The 21,431-nt window shown below is 49.6% G+C and overlaps 1 protein-coding gene across 2 annotated transcripts; it reads right to left on the bottom strand.

Annotated features, from left to right (window-relative positions):
* Nucleotides 1-963: 963 nt before the first annotated feature.
* On the bottom strand, nt 964-14,350 carry S1PR5 (sphingosine-1-phosphate receptor 5). 2 transcript variants are annotated; one of them, XM_060092278.1, is made up of 3 exons: nt 14,224-14,350; nt 13,825-13,925; nt 964-3,063 (listed from the first exon to the last, which is right to left on the bottom strand). In XM_060092278.1, exon 3 carries the CDS (start codon nt 3,043-3,045, stop codon nt 1,849-1,851), a length of 1,197 nt encoding a protein of 398 aa, XP_059948261.1. In that variant the 5' UTR covers nt 3,046-3,063; nt 13,825-13,925; nt 14,224-14,350; the 3' UTR covers nt 964-1,848. The 2 variants fall into 2 exon arrangements, with proteins under 2 accessions (XP_059948261.1, XP_059948262.1); XM_060092279.1 differs by lacking the exon at nt 13,825-13,925.
* Between the last annotated feature and the right edge of the window lie 7,081 nt (nt 14,351-21,431).

The raw sequence follows: 21,431 nt of genomic DNA, 5'->3' as shown, positions 1-21,431 counted from the left end.
AAGCAAGGTGGAGAGCAGTGCTAAAGTGTAAAACGAGAGAAGGTGTATTTACATTTCAGCTCATTTATCCACAGAATATCTCTGGAAGTTTCCCAATAGTGTATGCATCCAGGAGGGGTAACTGGTGCTTTTTGAATTTTGTAAGATGTGAACAAGTGAATAACTCGTCTGCCATCACACCATCACACAACTGAACAATGGGGTGGGGTGTCTCAGGTTGCCCCGGAAGATAACAGGAGCCTGGGGCTAGGGGAACCAGGCCAAGTGGGAGATTGGGTCCACTTCTCGAAGTGCCCTGGGATGCGACCCCAGGTTTGAGTGTGTTTGTGTTCCAGGAAGTAGGTTGTTTCCCCGTGCGTACGGTCTGCAGGGGTCAGCCCCCCACCACCACGCCCCAAAACACACCGCGATCTTTACGGCTGCCTGCAGTTCCTCTGTTTCCCGGCAGGTGGCGTGCCGCAATCTGAGCCCGAAGCCCCCAGTCCTTTCCCCACACCCACCCCGCCTCTCTCCCGCCGGCCCCTCCGCACAGAGGTTAGGAATACGCCTGGGGACACCTGCGGGCCAGGGACAGCTGGGAGACGCGGCCTCCGCTCCTGGAGCCTTTTATGGGCACAAACGGGGCCCTAGGATCGCCCCTGGCCGAAAATGCAGACCCTTGAAGGAGGGAGTGTCTGCTTGGCTTTAACAGACCCCTCCAGAGGGGCCAGACATCAAGCCTGCGCCTTCTCGGACCTTGGAGCCTGACCACCTGGTCTTGTATCCTGGCTCAGACACTGGGACAAGGTCCTTTGTTCTTGGAGTTTCCTCATCTGTCAAATGGGGGTGAGGAAACCTACCTTGAAAGGTTGCAGTAAGGATGAGAAAAAGGCCTGTCCTGGGCCTAGCACTATGGGGCGACTATCCAGGCACAATAAACTGTAATCACTTTTATTATTCGATTGTATTTTTATTCTTTATGAAGGATCTGACACCACATTCAAACAAATCTTGTTTCAGATAGGAATTGGCTGAGTCTCCAAGAGTCAAATTTTAGGGTGCCCTGTCTTTGGTCTCTCCTCTAGAGTGAAGAGCTGTCCTTGACTCCTTTCTCCCCCACACCCAATTTCCTCCGGAATTCTGTCCAATACCTCCCAAATCCATGGAGAATCCACACGGTCTGATTCCTTATCATCACTCCCCTAGGCCAGTGCAGTCACCATCACCTTGTTCTCCTAGCTTCACCCTCCACAGAGACCAGAGGCATCTGTAAACACGTGAGCCAGATTAAGTCCCTCCTCTGCCTAGAACCCTCCATGAATCCCACTTCACTCAGAGCAAAAGAAAGTCCTCCCCTGGGCTCATAAGTCCCTGCCCCATCTGTCCCATTATTTCCCTGCCTTTGTTTCCTCCCACTCTCCCTCGCCATCCTCTGCTCCAGCCACATTGACATGTGTGCTTTTCAGAGAACACACAGGCATATTCTAGGCTCAGGGCCTTTGCAGCCCCACCCTGAAATGATCTTCCTTCAGAAGTTCCCAGGACAGTCCATCTCACGTCACATGTCACCACCTCTGCAGAGAGGCATCCCCTGACCACCATCGCATCACTGTATTGTCACTGGAATTATCTCCATACCTCTTCATTCCGTTATTGTCTATGTCCGCCACCAGAACATCAATCCCACAAGGGAAGGGATTTTTGTCTGTTTTGTTCATTGCCGTGGGGTTTAAAAGGGTCAATAAAATACATTCTCCTGCGTCTTTTCTGCCTCCACCATCTTCAGCTGCTTTTCCTATAAATTCCTTTATTTAGCAAGAAAGTCTGCGAAAGAGCTCTTAGGGAGGCCAGTGGCAGGACCAAAGGGCATCAGTCTGCGTCTGGAGGGGGTACCAGGGTCCAGGCGGCTGTGAGCGCGCCAGGGCTGCCTTTCGAGCCGCTGGTGTCCAGCCCGTCCCGCTGGGGTGACGAGCGCTCGGAGTGGCTGGAGCTGCCATCCAGGCCAGGAGGCAGCCAGCGCTGCAGGCCACCCGAAACCCCAGGGGGGCTCCCCGACGGCTGGGAGGCAACCGGGCCTAGGCTGCACCAGCGGCGGCCGCAGCAGAGGAGGCGCAGGAGCGCTTGGCGCATGTCGCGGTTGGTGAACGTGTAGATAATGGGGTTCAGAAGCGAGTTGGCCATGGCCAGGCCCAGGAAGGGGTCCGCCTGCAGGAGCACAGGGCAGGCGCGCGCCGGGCACGCCACGTCCAGCAAGAGCAGCAGGAAGAGTGGCCCCCAACAAGCCACGAAGGCCAGGAGCACCACGCTGAGCGTGCGCAACAGCGCCAACGAGCGCGGCCTGCGGCGTGCGCGGGTCGAGGCACCCTCGCCAGCCCCGGGGTGGGCCCCCAGGCGCCGCGCTTTGGAGCGCACTTGGCAGTAGATCCGCGCGTAGAGTGCGCAGATGGCAGCCAGGATGCCAACAAAGGCGAGCACGCAGAAGAGCACGTAGGCCTTGGCGTAGAGCGGCAGGACCGTGGAGCAGGCGTCCAGACGGCCGAGACAATTCCAGCCGAGCGCGGGCAGTAGCCCGAGGAGCAGCGACACGCCCCAGGCCGCGGCCGCCAGCGCCAGCGTGCGCCCCCGACGGGCGGCGGGAGCGGGTCCCCGGCGCTCCATGGTGAGGAGGCGCTCGAGCGCGATGGCCAAGAGGCTCAGCACGGACGCGGCGAGCGCCACGAAGACGCCACCCTCACGAGCGAACCAGAGCGCGGGCGACAGGCGCAGCGTGAGAGGCCCCGACAACAGGATGTTGGCTGCATAGGCGGCGCCCGCCAGCAGGTCGGACAGCGTGAGGCTACCCAGGAGCAGGAACATGGGCGCATGGAAGCGCGGGTGGCGTCCGAGCACGATCAGCACGGCCAAGTTCTCGAGTACGATGAGTGCGCACACGGCCAGGCACACGACGGCGTCGGCGCGCAGCCCCGCGCCGGGCTGGTAGCGCGCACCGCGGAGCTTCCCGGTGTAGTTGTAATGCAGGACGATAACCTCGCTCACTGGCGCTGGCCGCAGCAGCCCCGGCTCCATGGGCTGCCCGCCCCAAGACTGCAGAGAGGTTGGGTGCAATGTCAGGCCTGGCGTGCACCATCCCCGCGGCCTGCGGAGGCGGGGGGGGGGCGGGGCCTCACCTGCGAAGGGGGCCCTAACCCCCTACTCCCTACCCCACACGCACTCCGGGGCCCAGAGGGAGTTTGGGATGGCAGGGGCGTGTCCATGGAGACAGGCCGACACAAAGACACACAAATAACATCACAAGGGGACAGGGTAACACAAGTCCCACAGGAAAGGTGCACTAATAATTCACACACAAGCAAGGATGTCCAGAGGCATATTAATCATAAACAGACAGAAATAGCCACACACAGAAAGGGACACACAAATACAGTGACACACCGACAAGGACATGTGCACAGATAGTCACAAACTAGGGCAAAATGCGCAGTTACACCCCATCAGGGAAACATCAATGCACATTCACACATGGACAGAGAGGCACAGGCAAAGATATACAAATTCTGCCACACGCAGACGGGATCTTATGCCTAGTCTCACAGGCCACAATTTCACAAACTCCATCCACACCCAGCCTGGAACCCAGAGCCCCACAATCTGCACACCTCGCTGCACACGCCCCCCTTCATCTGCCACAAAACCCCAGGGAGAAAGCTGAGCCTATCCACGCATTTTGCAGAGGCAGAGGCAGAGCCTGAGGGCAGCAGACAGGATCCACATCTCACAGACTCTTGCAGAAGGGCATATATGTCATTAAAGTATAATAATACCTCCCAGCTGTGACTGCACGCTAAAATCCCCTCGTCCCCAATTTACAGACGAGGAAGCTGAGGCTCAAACAAAGTACCTCGCATAGAAGCAGGCACAAAAGTTTTCACGCTCCCACACAAACACATCTACGCAGAAACAGTTACACAATCACGAGAGTCCCACTTAACAGATGAGAAAACCAAGGCCTAGGGAGGGGAACGGACTTAGTTGGACATGGCCAGAAACAAATGCACCCCAGACAGCTTCAGCTGCACACAGGGAACCAGGCGCAAATACAGATTCACAGGGAGTCACGGACTCAGCCACGCGGGGGGGAAGGGGGCATCAAATGCACGCAGATACAGGTTACATTCGCTCTGCTGGGAACACTGCACAGAGGCTCATACCCTGTGCACCGCCCGCCTCGCCTCGTCTTGCCTGGAGGCAGGAGTGAGGTAGTGAAACTTGCAGTGGCGTGGCTGGGAGGGAGCGAGGCCAGGGGATTCCGGGCGCCCCACACACATCCCCATCCCGGGTCCCGCATCCAGTCCTGAAGTCGCCGGTTTTCCCCTCCCGAGAGGCCTTCGGGAAAGGCCGAGGAACCCAAGCAAGGGGACAAGGGTAGTGACAAGGGCAACACCCTCTGGGCCAGGCCGAGCCCCGCGCGCGCAAAGACCCAGTGCTGTACACTCACCCCTGCGCCCAGGTGTTGTGCGCTCAGCAGTCGAGCTGCCTGGAGCTGAGTGAGGGGCCTCTGTCCGGGGGGCGGGGCTGGAGCTGACAGGCGGGGGGGCGGGGCTGGAGCTGACAGGCGAGGGGGCGGGCCCGCAAGGCCGAGAGCCGGCGGTCGCAAGCAGTTGCCCCCTCCCCTTGGGGCCCGGGCTCCCAGCCCGTGTCTGCCAGCCTGTGCCACCCGCCGAGGCACCGGAACGCGCCCTGGTGGCGACTGGCACAGGAGAGCCCTCAGCTGCCCCCTCCGGGCCTGGGCTGCTCTCCCAGGGACGCTCCGTCGCGGTGGGAGGACCCGGAGACATGAGAAGGGGAGGGTTCTTCAGCCTCTCTCCCCGCCCACCCACGCCCCACCGAAGTAAAGGGGCCCTCTCTGTCCTCTGGGCACTGGTCCCTCACTATATTCCACCTACCTTCCAACTGAACCTCCTGGGCTGCACCCCAAGGACGTCCCGCCGGCGGAGGGACCCTGGCAACCCGGGTTAGGAGGGGTCTTCGGCAGCGGTAGCCTCAATCCCCTCCCCCCAGCAGATAGGTCCCGTCGGCCTCCGGGCTCAGGCCCCACCCCATTTCCCCGCTCCCACCCCCCGTCTGGGGCGAGTGGGGGAGGGGCAGGCGCGGTCAAGATACTGGTGGGAACCTTTTCCTCCCCAGATAAGGAGATCTGGCTCGTAAGTCTCCCTGGTTCTCCCGCTTCCCCCACCCCGTCTCTCTCACCCTTATCACTCCCGACAACGTGATTTACTCGGTTGTCATGTTTCTGGACTGTGTCCCCACCAGTCAGCCCCACAGGGGTAGGAATTTGCGTTCTGTCGTGGGCACTGCCTGGACACAGCCTGTGCCCAGTAAGCAGCCGCTGAGTGAGTAAATGAATGAATGGCTGTCTCCCTCACTTTCTCTCTGTGTCTCTCTTCTGTTCTCTCAGGGTCTCTCCGTCTCTGTTTCTCCCCGTCTCTGTCTGTGTGTCTCTCAGTCGCTTCTCCGCCTTTCTCTATTTGTGCCTCTCCCACGTCTCTCCCAGGCCTCCGCTCCTCCGACAGGCCAGTCCCAGCTGGCCCCGTAGCCCACACCCCCAAGTTCCCAGGAGCCTCCAGGCTGGGAAGCTCTCTCCTACCAGAGGCCACAGCCGGGAAGGGGGGCTGGGCCTGGCTGCCACGACCTTCACCAGGACTGTGCCCTTTGCACCGGCTGCCTCAGGCTTTGCCGGTCACGGGTGGGGTGAGGGCGTCCCAGGGACCATGAGCCAGAGGTTGGGGATGGATCGGAGGGGTGCCCCCAGGGGAGGGACCGCGTGGGACACCCAGGCCGGGTCGCATCCCCGTGTAGCCTCTTAGGGAATCCCTGTGGCTCCAAATACAACCACTCCTGCCTGCTCCGACAGGTCACACACAGGGACAGTGCAGCCAGTGGGGCCCGCGAAGGGGGGGCGCATTAAGGTTTGGGTGCCAGAGCTCCACAGCCTCCCGCAGCCAAGCCCGCTGGGATGAGCCCTGAAGATTCCCCAGACGTGGCGGGGCCATGCCTGGCACACATCATGTGCTCCATAAATGACCCCCTTCTGCAAAGGGGAAGCCACACCCCAGGGTGGGAAAGTGGCTGCTTCTCACCTCTCAGGCGGCAATCTCACCTCCTACGGGCCCCGCAGGGTGGAGGGGGGCTCTTCCTGCCATGGGTCTCAGGCCCAGCACCCCCAACTCATGCCACCTCGTACACAAGATCCCACAAGATCACAGCCCTCTCCTGCTCTAGACCCTCCCATGACTCCATATGTGGCTCAAAGTCCAAACCCTAACTACAAGACCTTCAAAACCCACAAGGCCTTGCACAGTCTTTCCTCCCTACATCTCTACTATTCCTCTGTCATACTCCCTTCCAGCCCCACTGACTTCCCCCCCGTTCCTTGCACACTTCAAGACCTTGGCACTTGGGGATCAGCCTGCCTGGAACATCCTTCCTCCAGCCCTTCCAGCCGGTCACCTCCTCAGAGAGGCCTTCCCTGCTGCGTCCCCCTCCTCCCCAAGCTCACATGGCAGTTGGCACCATCTGAAATTACCTTGAATATTTACTTATTCATCTGGCATACTGTGGGTCTCTGCCCTAGACTCCCAGCTCCAGGAAGCCAGGGACCCTGTCTGTCCCTCTGCCCAGTTACTGAGTAAAGGTTAAGAGCTTGGAGTGTGGAGCTGGGCTCAGCTACTTTGTAATCTAGGACTCTGGGCAAGTGACACCCACTCTGAGCCTTGATGGCCTCTTTTGTAAAATGGATAATGACAGTTCCCACTCCGAGGGATGCTGTTGAGGAGGAAGGAGTGGAACAGAGCTGTGAGACACAGGTGAGAGTTCAGTAAATGTTAGCTCAGGTGCTACTGGTCACCACTGTATCCCAGAGGAGGAATTAGGAAGGGGTTCAGCTCAAGCCCCATCAACCCCAGGCACCACTACCACCCCAACCTGCCCCCACCCCCTGCCCCCCAGCCATGCCTGGTCTCTTTCCCAGGGGAAGGGCACCCCTGGTCTCTGCGCTTCTGCCACAGCCCTCCGGCTGATGCATGCCTGGGCCTGCACACCCACCTGGCAGGTTCTGCTGCCAGGGCCCTCAGCCATAGAGGCTGCCCCACCCAATCTGTGCCCACTCTCACTGAGCTGTATCCTCATCTCTGAAAGAGCAAAATGCCTCCCACAGTACCCTCACACCTCCACCCATCCAGAGTCAGAGGGCTGCAGCAGGACTTCCCATTCCCCCCGTCTCCATCTCCCTCTGACCAGTCCTGAGGCATGAATGTGGCTGCAGGGAGGTGTGAACTGACAACTTTCCCACAGTCAGAGACCAGAGCATTCATGGTTTTGGAGGGGTGGGGGTGGGGGATGGTGGGGGATTGTCTCAAACTGGAGGTCAAAGGGCCAACTCTGGCTCACAAGCTCAAGATTTGTTTGCTTGGCTCAAAGGTTTCCCGTTCAAACATCTGTCTGAACTGTACAAAAACACTAGTCTGGTCGGTATATTTGTTTCTCACAGGGTACGGGTTAATTTTGGAACTGCTGTGTACTAGCACTGAACAAATAAGTACATATGTTGTAGATACTGACAACCAGTTTTCATACTGTTGGAGAATGAAGTTACAAATAAGCAGTGTGGTGCCGTATGGGGTTATCATTATGAAGTGTTTATTTTAACAGTTAGATATGAAAGTAAATATGGATGTGAGTGTACACATGGGTTAGTACACACACAGTTCCCAGCTCTGTCTGCCGAGGGCTCAGAGCAATGGCACCCCAGTAGCAATGAGTACACTCAGCACCCAGATCTTGGTTTCTAAATACCATTTTCCAGTATGAGGAACCAGGGCTTCTTGGAGAAATGACCACTTCTAGGGCTGGGGCAGAGAAACTGCACAAGGACCCTGGAGCATCTTCTAGACAGAGTGCTTAAAAAAAAAAAAGCCAAAAAGACACCAGAACCAGGCTGAAATAACTCCCACTGGCCAAAGCTGGAACAATTTGAACAAAATAAATAGTGATAGAATTGGATTATAACCCAAAGAATAAAATAAATGTCCACAAATCCATACCGATTTAAATACATGATTGAATCTATTTTAAAATGAGGGAGAAGGAACAAATCTTCCTGACAGAAGAATTCCAATTAATAAAAGTATAATGAGGGAATTCCCTGGCAGTCCAGTGGTTAGGACTCTGCACTTCTACTGCAGGGGGAACGAGTTCGATCCCTGGTCAGGGAACTAAGATCCCACAAGCTACATGATGCAGCCAAAAAAAAAAAAAAAAACAGTATAATGAATGATGAAAATAGAAAATCACTGTTAGAATACCACTGTGATAATTGTTGCAGGTAGAATCCACTGATTAATGAGAAAATTAATGGGTAAAGCTTTAAAGAGAAAGATGACATTCACATAGCCTCAAAGTTTCTCCTCCCAAATATTTATTAATCACCTATGTGGTCTTAATCTTTGTCCAAAAATTCTTGGAAACTCCCTCTAAGGGGGAGAGCTAAGTTCCCCCCTCCTTGAGGGAAGGAACTTCGAGACTTGGACTTTGAGACTTGCTTCTAAAGAAGAGTGTTGTCCACACAAAAACCTGCACATGGATGTTACTAGCAGCTTTATCCATAATTGTCAAAACTTGGAAGCAGGGCTTCCCTGGTGGCGCAGTGGTTGAGAGTCCGCCTGCCGATGCAGGGGACACGGGTTCGTGCCCTGGTCCGGGAGGATCCCATGTGCCGCGAAGCGGCTGGGCCTGTGAGCCATGGCCGTTGAGCCTGCGCGTCCGGAGCCTGTGCTCCGCTACAGGAGAGGCCCGTGTACCGCAAAAAAAATAATAATAATAGAGTTTATTAATCAAAAAAAGTGGGGGGAGGGATAAACTAGGAGTTTGGGATTAACACACTACTCTATATAAAATAGATAATCAACAAGGACCTACTGTATAGCACAGGGAACTCTACTCAATATTCTGTAATAACCTATATGGGAAAAGAATCTGAAAAAGAGTAGATATATGTATATGTATTACTGATTCACTTTGCTGTACACCTGAAACTAACACCACATTGTAAACCAACTATATTCCAATATAAAATAAAAATCAGGGACTTGCCTGGTGGCGCAGTGGTTAAGAATCTGCCTGCCTATGCAGGGGACACAGGTTTGTTCCCTGGTCCAGGAAGATCCCACATGCCGCGGAGCAACTAAGCCCGTGCACCACAACTACTGAAGCCCCCGTGCCTAGAGCCCATGCTCTGCAACAAGAGAAGCCACTGTAATGAGAAGCCCACGCACCACAACGTAGAGTAGCCCCCTGCTCTCTGCAACTACAGAAAGCCTGCAGGCAGCAACGAAGACCCAACACAGCCAAAAAAATTAATTTAATTAAATTAAATTGTTTTTAAAAAAGGTAATTTTACAGCCTGAGAGGTCCTCGAGAATACATATGCTCCCAGGCCACGCCACCAGGAGGCTTTGGACATTTCTATTGCCAGCCTGGCCTCTCACAGTATCTGAGCTTGAAATCCCTGGCTGCAGTGCCAGGAGCATGGATTTTAGAGGAGACAGGTGGCAGGGCGACTTTCAGTTTCTAAACTTCCCTGAGCCTCCATTTCCTCATCTGAAAATGGAAACACCATGGTCCTCTGGCCATAAGACGCTCACATTTTTGTGGGGGACAAAAAAAAATCAGACACAAGTTATTAAGAGAATTCCACATAGTGACGTGCTATAAACAAATAAAATATAATGTTGTGTTACGGGAGTGAATGGGGAATTTTTTTTTTTTTTTTTTGGCCGCGCAGCTTGTGGGCCCCAACCAGGGATTGAACCTGCACCCTTGGCAGTGAAAGTGTGCACTGGACCGCCAGGGAATTCCCGGAATGGGGACCATTTTATTATTTTTTATTTTTTTATGTTTTTAATTAATTAATTAATTAATTAATTTTAATATTTTATTTATTTATAGATTGATTTTTGGCTGCATTGGGTCTTCGTTGCTGTGCGCGGGCTTTCTCTAGTTGCGGTGAGCGGGAGCTACTCTTCGTTGTGGTGTGCGAGCTTCTCCTTGCAGTGGCTTCTCTTGTTGCAGAACACAGGCTCTAGGCGCTGAGGCTTCAGTAGTTGCAGCACGCAGGCTCAGTAGTTGTGGCTCACAGGCCCTAGAGCGCAGGCTCAGTATTTGTGGCACATGGGCTTAGTTGCTCCACGGCATGTGGGATCTTCCCGGACCAGGGATCGAACCTGTGTCCCCTGCATTGGCAGGCGGATTCTTAACCACTGTGCCACCAGGGAAGTCCTGGGGACCATTTTAGATCCAAGAGCAGGCAAGGCCTCTTTGTGGAGGTGAAGTGAGCTGAGGTCAGAATAACATGAAGGCAGAGGGAAGGGTGTTCCTGGAAGAGGAATCAGCATGAGCAAAGGCCTAGCTTACTGTACTTCCTTTTTTTTTTTTTTTTTTTAATTGAGGGAGTTCCCTGGTGGTCTAGTGGTTAGGACTCAGAACTTTCTTTTTGTTTTTTTTAACAAATTTATTTATTTATTTATTTTTGGCTGCATTGGGTCTTCATTGCTGTGTGTGGGCTTTCTCTAGTCGCGGCCAGCGGGGGCTACTCTTCATTGCAGTGGCTTCTCTTGTCACAGAGCACGGGCTCTAGGTACGCGGGTTTCTGTAGTTGTGGCATGTGGGCTCAGTAGTTGTGGCTCGTGGGCTCTAGAGCGCAGGCTCAGTAGTTGTGGCGCATGGGCTTAGTTGCGCCGAGGCATGTGGCATCTTCCTGGATTAGGGCTTGAACCTGTTTCCCCTGCAGTGGTAGGCGGATCTTAACCACCGCGCCACCAGGAAAGTCCGGACTCAGCGCTTTCACTGCAGTGGCCTGGGTTCAATCCCTGATTAGGGAACTGAGATCCTGCAGGCTGTGCAGTGCAGCCAAAAAAAAAAAAAAAAATGGAGGTGATAGTCACGTAATATAAAATTAATCCTCTTAAAGGAACAATTCAGTAGCATTGAGGACATTCACAATGTTATTCAACCACCACCTCTATCTAGTTTCAAAACATTTTCATCACCCCAAAAGGAAACCCCACACCCATTAAACAGTTGTTCCCCATCCCCATCCCCTAGCCCGAGGCAACCGCTGATCTGCACTCTGTCTCTGTGGATTTCTCTATTCTGGATACTTCACATAAATGGAATCATACAATATGTGGCCTTTTGCACCAGACTTCTTTCACTTAGCATAATGTTTTGAGGTTCTTCCACGTTGTACCAGGCAGCAGGACTTCATTTCTTTTTATGACTGAGTAATACTATTGTATTAATGTACTTATTAAAAATTCTAAAAGGCTCTGAGAAGAGGCTTTGAGTTGGGAGGGTGAGGGGCTTGGTGGGGGTGGGGGGAATCACCTTGTCCCCAGGTGCTGGGCAGAAATTGGGCAGAGCCATGCTTTTCTCCCCTGCTCACTCCGGGCCTGGTGAACTGCCCAGGGGAAAATCTGACCTCATCTTCCTGCACAGATGTCCCCAGATACAGCTTGGGTTAAACCCAGGGCAAGGGCTCCAAAAGCTGTAGACATGGTTGGCAGACCAAGTCCTCAGAAGGCAGAGGAGGCAGGCCCTGATCTTCCCACCAAGCAGCCCTCTTGATGCCCCCCTCCCTGCATCCCTCACTTCCAAGTGAGGTTTGGAAATTTGGAGTCAGATCCTCCTCTCTCTTCCTCTCTCTCTCTCTTCCCCCTCACACTTAGACATTCATTTCACAGACTAGGTAGGGAGGAGAGAGGAAAGAACAACTGGGCAGAGGGATTGAATCAGCACATGCAAAAGTGTGGAGGCTGAAAAGAATGTGTGGGTAAAAGAAACAGAAAGCAGGTCAGTAGGGCAGAGTTATGGCTTAGGGGGAGGAAAGAGCAGGAGTGGTAGGTGAAGCTGGGGGTGGGGCAAGGGCAGATCTGGTGGACCTCAAATATCAGGCCTGTGGTATCTGTTCACCATCTTGCTGTGTGACTTACTTAACCTCTCTGACCTCAGTCTACTCATCTGTAAAATGAAGTCATGGAAGTCTTTTTCATTCTCACAGTGATCTTGGGAGTATGAAGGCAATCATTGGTGTAAAGAGTTAACACATTGCTCGGCCCAGAGCTAACCACCTGATAAATGTCAGACTTTTTTTTTTTTTTTTGGCCATGCCGTGCAGCATGCAGGATCTTAGTTCCTGACCAGGGATCGAACCCAGGCCCCTGCAGTGAAAGCACGAAGTCCTAACCACTGGACCATCAAGGAATTCTTAGATACTTGGCTTGTTTCTATTCTTCTTCTTCTCTTATTTTTGGCTACCTTGAAAAATGCTATGAACATTTGTGTACAGGTTTGTTGTTGTTGTTTTGTTTTTTGGTTGCACCGGGTCTTAGTTGCAGCAGGCGGGCTCCTTAGTTGTGGCATGCATGTGCTATCTAGTTCCCTGATCAGGGATCGAACCTGGGCCCCCGGCACTGGGAGCATGGAGTCTTATCCACAGCACCACCAGGGAAGTCCCTGTGTACAGGTTTTTTATGTGGACATATATTTTCATTTCTATTGGGAATATATCCAGGAGTGGAATTGTGGTATCATGTGGTATTTCTATGCTGAACATCTTGAGGAACTGCCAAACTTTTCCAAAGTGATTGCCCTGTTTTACATTCCCACCAGCAATATATAGGGGTTCTGATTTCCCCACATTCTGCTAACACTTGTTATTTTCCGTCCTTTTTAAATTTTTATTATTTATTTATTTATTTATTTATTTATTTATTTATGGCTGTGTTGGGTCTTTGTTGCTGCGCACGGGCTTTTCTCTAGTTGTGGGGAGCGAGAGCTCCTCTTTGTTGCTGTGCCCAGGCTTCTCATTGCGGTGGCTTCTTTTCTTGTGCAGCACAGGCTATAGGCACGCGGGCTTCAGTAGTTGTGGCTCACGGGCTCAGTAGTTGTGGTGCTCGGGCTTAGTTGCTCCACGGCATGTGGGATCTTCCCGGACCAGGGATCAAACTCGTGTCCCCTGCAGGAGGATTCTTAACCACTGTGCCACCAGTGAAGTCCCTTCCGTCCTTTTTTATTACAGTCATCCTGGTGGGTGTGAAGTGGCATCTCATTGTGGTTTGATAGTTATTACTTTCTGTTCTTCTTCTTATTATTATTTTTGCGGTACGCGGGCCTCTCACTGTTGTGGCTTCTCCCGTTGCAGAGCACAGGCCCCGGACGCACAGGCTCAGTGGCCATGGCTCACAGGCCCAGCCGCTCCGCGGCATGTGGGATCTTCCCGGACCGGGACACGAACCCATGTCCCCTGCATCGGCAGGCAGCCTCTCAACCACTGTGCCACCAGGGAAGCCCCTGTTATTATTTTTATTGATCCCAATGCCCACACTGCAGTGCATCCTTCCTCCTGTCCTTCCCCACTCATGACCCTCCCGTAACTCCTTGGAGCACTTTGAAGAAAGCTCAAGCAGAGGGGAGAAGGGATAAATTAGGAGTTTGGGATAAACATATACACACTACTATATGTAGAATAAATAACCAACAAGGACCTACTATATAGCACAGGGAACTATACTCAATATTTTGTAATAACCTATAAGAGAAAAGAATCTGGAAAGAAAAGATATATATGCATGTATACCTGAATCACTTTTCTGTATATCTGAAACAAACACAACATTGTAAATAAACTATACTTCAATTAAAACAAATAATAAAAAAAAGAAAGCAAGCTCATGCAGCCCAGGCCATTGCCACTGGCTCTTGCCCTGCTCCCCACCCCCTACAATACCATACCTCTTGTCTCTAAATGTCCAAATCTGGCAACTATTCCTCATGGTCAGAGAAGCAGGATTTGGGGTCAGAGAGACGTGGGTTGGAATTCTGGCTCTGATGACCTTGGGTAGATGGATTGACATCTGTGAGCCTCAGTTTCCTCATCAGTTAAATGGGAATCATAATTCTTCCCCTCTCATATGGTTCGATGAGACTGGTCATGTCAACTGTTTAGTGCAATGCCTGGCATTGAGTAGGGGCTGTATTAATCTGGATTTGTTTAGTTGAAAGTTCCAGAAAAAAAAAATTAAGTCCAACTTAAAAACAACTCAAACTGGCGTGGGGGCAGTTGTTAGGAATGAATTGACTCCCGTAGCTGAAAATCTAGGGATCTAGGAGTTGGGTTAAATTCAGGCATACCTGGATCAAGAAGCTCCAGTGTCACCAGGAATCTAACTCTGTCTCTCGGCTCAGCTGGGCTTTCATCTCATCAAGCTCCCCTTTGGGTGGCAGAGATTCTTCCTGGCACTACAGATCCATTATTCCCGCTCAGTAGCAACTTGGAAAAAGATATCCAGTCACCCCAGGGTTCCACCAGAAGTCCTAGTACTGAATTTCATTGGCCCAGCTAGGATCACATGTCATAACCAAACCAATCTCCTGGTCTGGGGAGTGGACTGCTCTGATTGGTCTGGTTGGAGAATGTGGGCGGAGTCAACCCAAAATTGGTCTGAGCATCTTCACGTGGGCCATTAGGAGTCCTCAAACTTTGGTGGGTTGCTTTTCAGGCATCTGAGATGGGAAGGGCATGGAACAACAGAAAGGGCAGAAGTTAAATTCAGGGAGTTCAGTTTAGGGCCAGTTGAGTTTGAGATGCCTCCCAGCCATCAGGTGGTGCCACTGAGTCATCAACTGAATATGAGACATGCATTCACCTGGTGTCTTGGTGGCTCACATTCTTTTTATTGATTTTATGAAAATGTAATTTAATTTCCTTTTGAAGGATACAGTTAAGAAATGTAATTATTATGATGTATAATTTCTCCACCTGGAGTTAATTACCTTCTTTTTTTCCTTAGTTATCTTTCTTAGAAGTTCTGGCAATTTATCTCAATTCAACTTTCCAAATGATAAAATTCATCAGATAATTTATAGGTAGCATTCTGTTCTCCTCCTGGGTATTCCTCCTGCCGCCATCCCAGGAATTCTCTTCATCTCTTTCCTAAGCTGGAATCCCTGTTTCCTCAGTCTCATGTCTTCTTTCTTTCTGTTTACCCCTCTGTTTTTGTGGAGTGCATCCTGCAGTAAATTTCTGAGAATGTAAGAGCATCAAAGATAACATTTCTGAGTTCTTCCATGTTTTGAAATGTGTTTACTTGCTCCTCACACTTGATCAATATTTTGGCTGGAAATAGTGGTCTGGATTGAAAATCCTTTTCTGTCAGAATTTTGAATCCATATCCACATTGTCTCTCTCTCTCTCTCTCTCTCTCTCTCTCTCTTTTTTTTTTTTTTTTGATGTATTGGTATTTATTGGAAAGAAACATGCTCCTCTCACACACCTGAGGGCAGGAAGCAAAGGCATGTTCTCAGCAGGAGCGGGACAGGGAAGCTCTCTCTTTTTTTTTAATAGATTTATTTATTTTATTTATTTATTTTTGACTTCGTTGGGTCTTCGTTGCTGCATGCAGGCTTTCTCTCATTGTGGCGAGCGGGGGCTGCTCTTCATTGTGGTGCACGGGCTTCTCATTGCAGTGGCTTCCCTTGTTGCAGAGCATGGCCTCTGGGCACGGGGGCTTCAGCAGTTGTGGCACGCAGGCTCAGTAGTTATGGCGCATGGGCTTAGTTGCTCCATGGCATGTGAGATCTTCCTGGACCAGGGATCGAACCCGTGTCCCCTACACTGGCAAGCAGATTCTTAACCATTGCACCACCGAGGAAGCCCCCATTGTCTCTTTGTTTCCCATGTCTTTGAATGTGCTGTTCTACCCGGAAGGAACTTCCTTCCTTCCTCTCTTTTTCTGACTAATTCTCACTCATCCTTTAGATGCTATGATAAACATTTCTGGGGATCACTATCTATTGAATGAAAAACTACTTCAATTAGGTGACTCTCTTGACTAATTTTGGCCATTGAAATATGAGATGTATGCAATGACATACATCACTTCTGCATGTCAGTCAATTCTGAGGAGGCATCAAAAAGCCCACACAAGGACTTCCCTGGTGGCATAGTGGTTAAGAATCCGCCTGCCAATGCAGGGGACACGGGTTTGATCCCTGGTCCAGGAAGATCCTACATGCCACGGAGCAACTAAGCCCGTGCACCACAACTATTGAGTCTGCACTCTAGAGCCCGAGAGCCACAACTACTGAGCTTGTGTGCCACAACTACTAAAGCCCCAGCGCCTAGAGCCCACGCTCTGCAACAAGAGCAGCCACCGCAATGAGAATCCCACGCACCGCAACGAAGAGTAGACCCCACTCGCCACAACTGGAGAAAGCCCATGCATAGCAACAAAGACCCAACGCAGCCCCAAAATAAATAAATAAATAAATAAATTAATTAATTTAAAAAAAATAAGCCCACACAAGCTTCTCCAGTCTCTCTCTTGTCCCTTTGTGGCAACTGAGGCAGTGAGTTCCTGATGGTACAGCCACAAGATGGTATGTACCTGGTCAGCTTGGACCCCTTCATGACTGTGTAGAGCTGAGCCTCTGCCAGTTCATGTAGGATGAGTAACATGAGGGGGGAATAAACTTTGGTTGTGTTAAACCAATGGACTTTGGTCTTGTTTGCTATTGCAGGGAAACTTGACCTATTTGGACTAATACAGAGCCCAGCTTAAATGTGGCTTCCTCAGACGTCCTCCTGGATCACAGCCCCCAAACTAAGTTACTTCCTGCTATTGTAAGCTTGCATTTTCCTATGTGACCCTTATTGCAAGCATAACTATGTAATTATTTGTGTAATGAATTCAACATGTATCTCCTTTATCCTACCTCCAGGACCCCAAGAGGAGACCCGTGGTATTTGTCCTCTTTCTATAGCCCTGTGCCCAGCATAGAGCTTGGCAGACAGTAAATGCTCAGGATAAATTTGTGGGGGTTTTTTGTTGGTTTGTTTGTTAGGTGTTTAGTAGTATTGTTTTTACTTTTTATTTTTACTTTTTAAAGTTTTTATTGAGGGACTTCCCTGGTGGTCCAGTTGTTAAGACTCTGTGCTCCCAATGCAGGGGATGAGGGTTAGATCCCTGGTCGGGGAAATAAGATCCCACATGCCATGCAGTGCGGCCAAAAAAAAATTTATTGAAATATAGTTGATTTACAATGTTGTGTTAGTTTAAGGTGTACAGCAAAGTGATTCAGTTATATAGCTATATCTATATCTATCTATACTTTATCTATTAGATTCCTTTTCATTATAGGTTATTACAAGACATTGAATATAGTTTCCTGTGCTATACAGTAGGTCCTTGTTGGTTATCTATTTTATGTAAAGTAGTGTGTATATTTTAATCCCAAACTCCTAATCTATCCCTCCCCCCAGGATACATTTGTTGAATGAAAGAAGAGTTTGGCATCCTTTCAGCCAAAAAGGCAGCCATATGTGAGTTCATTTCTAGAGCATTCTCTCACACAACACTGGGTGCAATAAAGGCATGAGAGGCAGGACGAGGGGGCTCTAAGGAAGCAAGGAAGTTTGACTAGGAAAGTGAGCTATGTGAGAAAACATCTTTATACGTATTTGTGTTTCCTTCAAGAGTGTGTAATTTAGTCAGCTCAGCCTAGGAGGGATGATTTCACTAAGGAGCATGGGAACTGGGTGGAGAAGCACAGAAACATTCTTGAAATTGCTGAGAGACCCAGGATGAAATTCAGGCACTGACGCCAAAATACAATCACCAGAATACAGTCACCAATCCTACCTCACTGGATTCCACTCAAATGCAATTTTGTGTCCGTGTCCTAATGTTACCATACTGATTTGTTTTTTCTAGTTTATTGGGGTGTCACTGACATACAACAAAATGCATGCCCTTTAAATGTTTGATTCCTCTATATCTTCACCTTGGTAGGGTCAGTCTTTTTCATTTTAGCTGTTCTGGTGGGTTTGTGGTGGTATCTGATTGTCATGTTATTTTGCATTTTCCTGATGGTTTTTGATAAGAATTTTTTCATGTGCTTATTTGGCATCCATTTGTCTTTTGTGAAGAGACTATAGATCTTTTGCCTGTGCTTTTATTGGGTTGCTTTCTGAGTTTTAAATGTATGACGACTATGAAGATGACCACTTGGAATAACAGTAGTTCACCCACTGTATGACCCCTATTCCTGATACTTTATTTTCTCATCTGTAAAATGGGTTTAATAATTGTATCTAGGGACTTCCCTGGTGGTGCAGTGGTTAAGAATACTCCTGCCAATGCAGGGGACATGGGTTCGATCCCTGGTCCGGGAAGATCCCACATGCCGTGGAGCAACTAAGCCCGTGAGCCACAACTACTGAGCCTGCGCTCTACAGCCCGTGAGCCACAGCTACTGAGCCCACATGCCACAACTACTGAAGCCCGCGTGCCTAGAGCCTGTGCTCCGCAACAAGAGAAGCCACCGCAATGAGAAGCCCTCGCACCGCAACGAAGAGTAGCCCCTGCTCTCCGCAACTACAGAAAGCCCGTGTGCAGCAACAAAGACCCAATACAGCCAATAAATAAATAAATAAATAAATTTATTTTAAAAATAATTATATCTAACTTCTAGGGTTGTACTGAGGGTTAAATGACTTAAGACAGGTAAAGCCAGTAGGGCAAGTCTTGAGGGAATTGATCTTGAACCCTGGAGAAGCCAACTGAGGAGACTCAGAAAAAGCTGGGAATGCTAATTATTAGAGAAATTCAAGTCAAAACTACAATGAGGTACCATCTCACACTGGTCAGAATGGCCATCAATAAAACTCTACAAATAACAAATGCTAGAGAGGGTGTGGAGAAAAGGGAACCCTCCTGCACTGTTGGTAAGAAAGTAAATTGGAGGAGCCACATTGGAAAACAGTATGGAGTTTCCGCAGAAAACTAAAAATAGAGTTACCATATGATAATCCCACTCCTGGGCATATATCCAGACAAAACTCTAATTCAAAAAGATACATGCGGGCTTCCCTGGTGGCGCAGTGGTTGAGAGTCCGCCTGCCGATGCAGGGGACACGGGTTCGTGCCCCGATCCCGGAAGATCCCACATGCCGCGGAGCGGCTGGGCCCGCGAGCCATGGCCGCGGAACCTGTGTGTCCGGAGCCTGTGCTCCGCAACGGGAGAGGCCACAGCAGTGAGAGGCCCGCGTACAGAAAAAAAAAAAAAAAAAAGATACATGCACCCCTATGTTCATAGCAGCACTATTCACAATAGCCAAGATATGGAAACAACCTAAATGTCCGTTGACATGTGCGTGGATAATGATGATGTGGTACATGTATACAATGGAATACTACTCAGCCATAGAAAATAATGAAATAATGCCATTTGCAGCAACATGGATGCAACTAGAGATTGAAGTGAAGTAAGTCAGAAAGAGACAAATACCATATGATATCATTTATATGTGGAATCTAAAATATGACACAAATGAACCTATCTATGAAATAGAAACAGACTCACAGACATAGAGAACAAACTTGTGGTTGCCAAAGGGGAGGGGGTGTGAGGGAGGGATGGAGTGGTTTGGGGTTAGCAGATGGAAGCTTTTATGTATAGAATGGATAAACAACAAGGTCCTGGTCCAGTGGTTAAGGATCGCCTTCCAATGCAGGGGACACGGGTTCTATCCCTGGTCGGGGAACTAAGATCCCACATGCATTCCGCAACTAAGAGGCCTGCATGCTGCAACTAAGAAGTCTGCATGCTGCCACGAAGAGCCTGCATGGCGCAACTAAGACCTGGTGCAGTCAAAATAAATAATAAATAAATATTGTTTAAAAATCATTATAGGGCTTCCCTAGTGGCACAGTGGTTAACAATCCACCTGCCAATGCAGGGGACCCGGGTTCGAGCCCTGGTCCGGGAAGATCTCACATGCCATGGAGCAACTAAGCCCATGCGCCACAACTACTGAGCCTGCGCTCTAGAGCCCATGAGCCACAACTACTGAAACCTGTGTGCCTAGAGCCCGTGCTGCACAATAAGAGAAGCCACTGTCATGAGAAACCTGCGCACCGCAACGAAGGGTAGCCCCCGCTCCCGCAGCTAGAGGAAGCCCGCACACAGCAACGAAGACCCAATGCAGCCAAAAATAAATAAATAAAATAAATAAATTTATTTTAAAATTCATTATAAAAATTTTTAAAGGTTGTATATATATGTATAACTGAATCACTTTGCTGTAAGCAGAACTTAACATACCATTGTAAATCAACCCTACTTAAATTAAAAAAAAAAAAAAGCTGGGAGGAGGCTCTTAGGACAGCTAAGTTCCTTAATCATTCATTTAGTCATTTAACAAACAATTACTGTGTGTCTGTCATGTAACAACACAAGAGGCACCAGAGAGCCGGGATGGCTGGTTTTCTCTCTTTGTCATCGCTGGCCTGGTGCAGGACACTGAGAGTGACCATGGATGTTTTTCTTTTTTTTAACTGAAGTAAAGTTCACTTAAAATATTCTATTAGGGACTTCCCTGCTGGCGCAGTGGTTAAGAATCCACCTGCCAATGCAGGGGACACGGGTTTGAGCCCTGGTCCAGGAAGATCCCACATGCCGCGGAGCAACTAAGCCCATGCGCCACAAGTACTGATCCTGCGCTCTAGAGCCCGCAAGCCACAACTAGTGAGCCCACGTGCCACAACTACTGAAGCCCGTGCACTTAGAGCCCGTGCTCCGCAACAAGAGAAACCACCACAAGGAAAAGCCCGCATGCCACAAAGAAGACCCAATGCAGCCAAAAATAAATAAATAAATTTATTTTTTAAAAAAATAATAGTAAATAAATAATAAAAATAAAATATTCTATTAGTTTCAGGTGTACAATGTAGTGAATTGATATTTTTGTGGACTATACTCCATCTTAAGTCATTATAAAGTATTGGCTATATTCCCTGTGTGGTACAATGTAGCCTGTAGCTTATTTATTTTATACATAGTAGTTTCTACCTTTTAATCTCCTCCCCCTATGTTGCCCCTTCCTCCTTCCTCAGCCCACTGGTAACTTTTTGTTTGTTCTCTGTATCTGTGAGTTTGTTTCTGTTTTGTTATGTTCATTTATTTGTATTATTTTTTAGATTCCACTTAAGTCAACATACAGTATTTGTATTTGTCTGACTTATTTCTTTTTTAAAAAAATATTTATTAATTTATTTATTTGCTTGTGCCGGGTCTTAGTTGCGGCAGGCAGGCTCCTTATTTGTGGCATGCGAACTCTTAGTTGCGGCATGCATGTGGGATCTAAGGAAGTCCCACAGTCACCACCAGGGAAGTCCCTGTCTGACTTATTTCACTAAGCATAATGCCCTCGAGGCCCATCCATGGTGTTGCAAATAGCAGAATTTCATTCTTTGAGGATTCCCTGGCAGTCCAGTGATTAAGATTCCGCGCTTCCGCTGCAGGGGGCACAGCTTCGATCCCTGGTTGGGGAACTAAGA

This window comes from Mesoplodon densirostris, chromosome 3 (genome assembly GCF_025265405.1).
Source record: "Mesoplodon densirostris isolate mMesDen1 chromosome 3, mMesDen1 primary haplotype, whole genome shotgun sequence".
NCBI lineage: Eukaryota > Metazoa > Chordata > Mammalia > Artiodactyla > Ziphiidae > Mesoplodon > Mesoplodon densirostris.
Note: the sequence above shows the minus strand (reverse complement) of the source record. Positions and strands in the feature narration are given on the sequence as shown.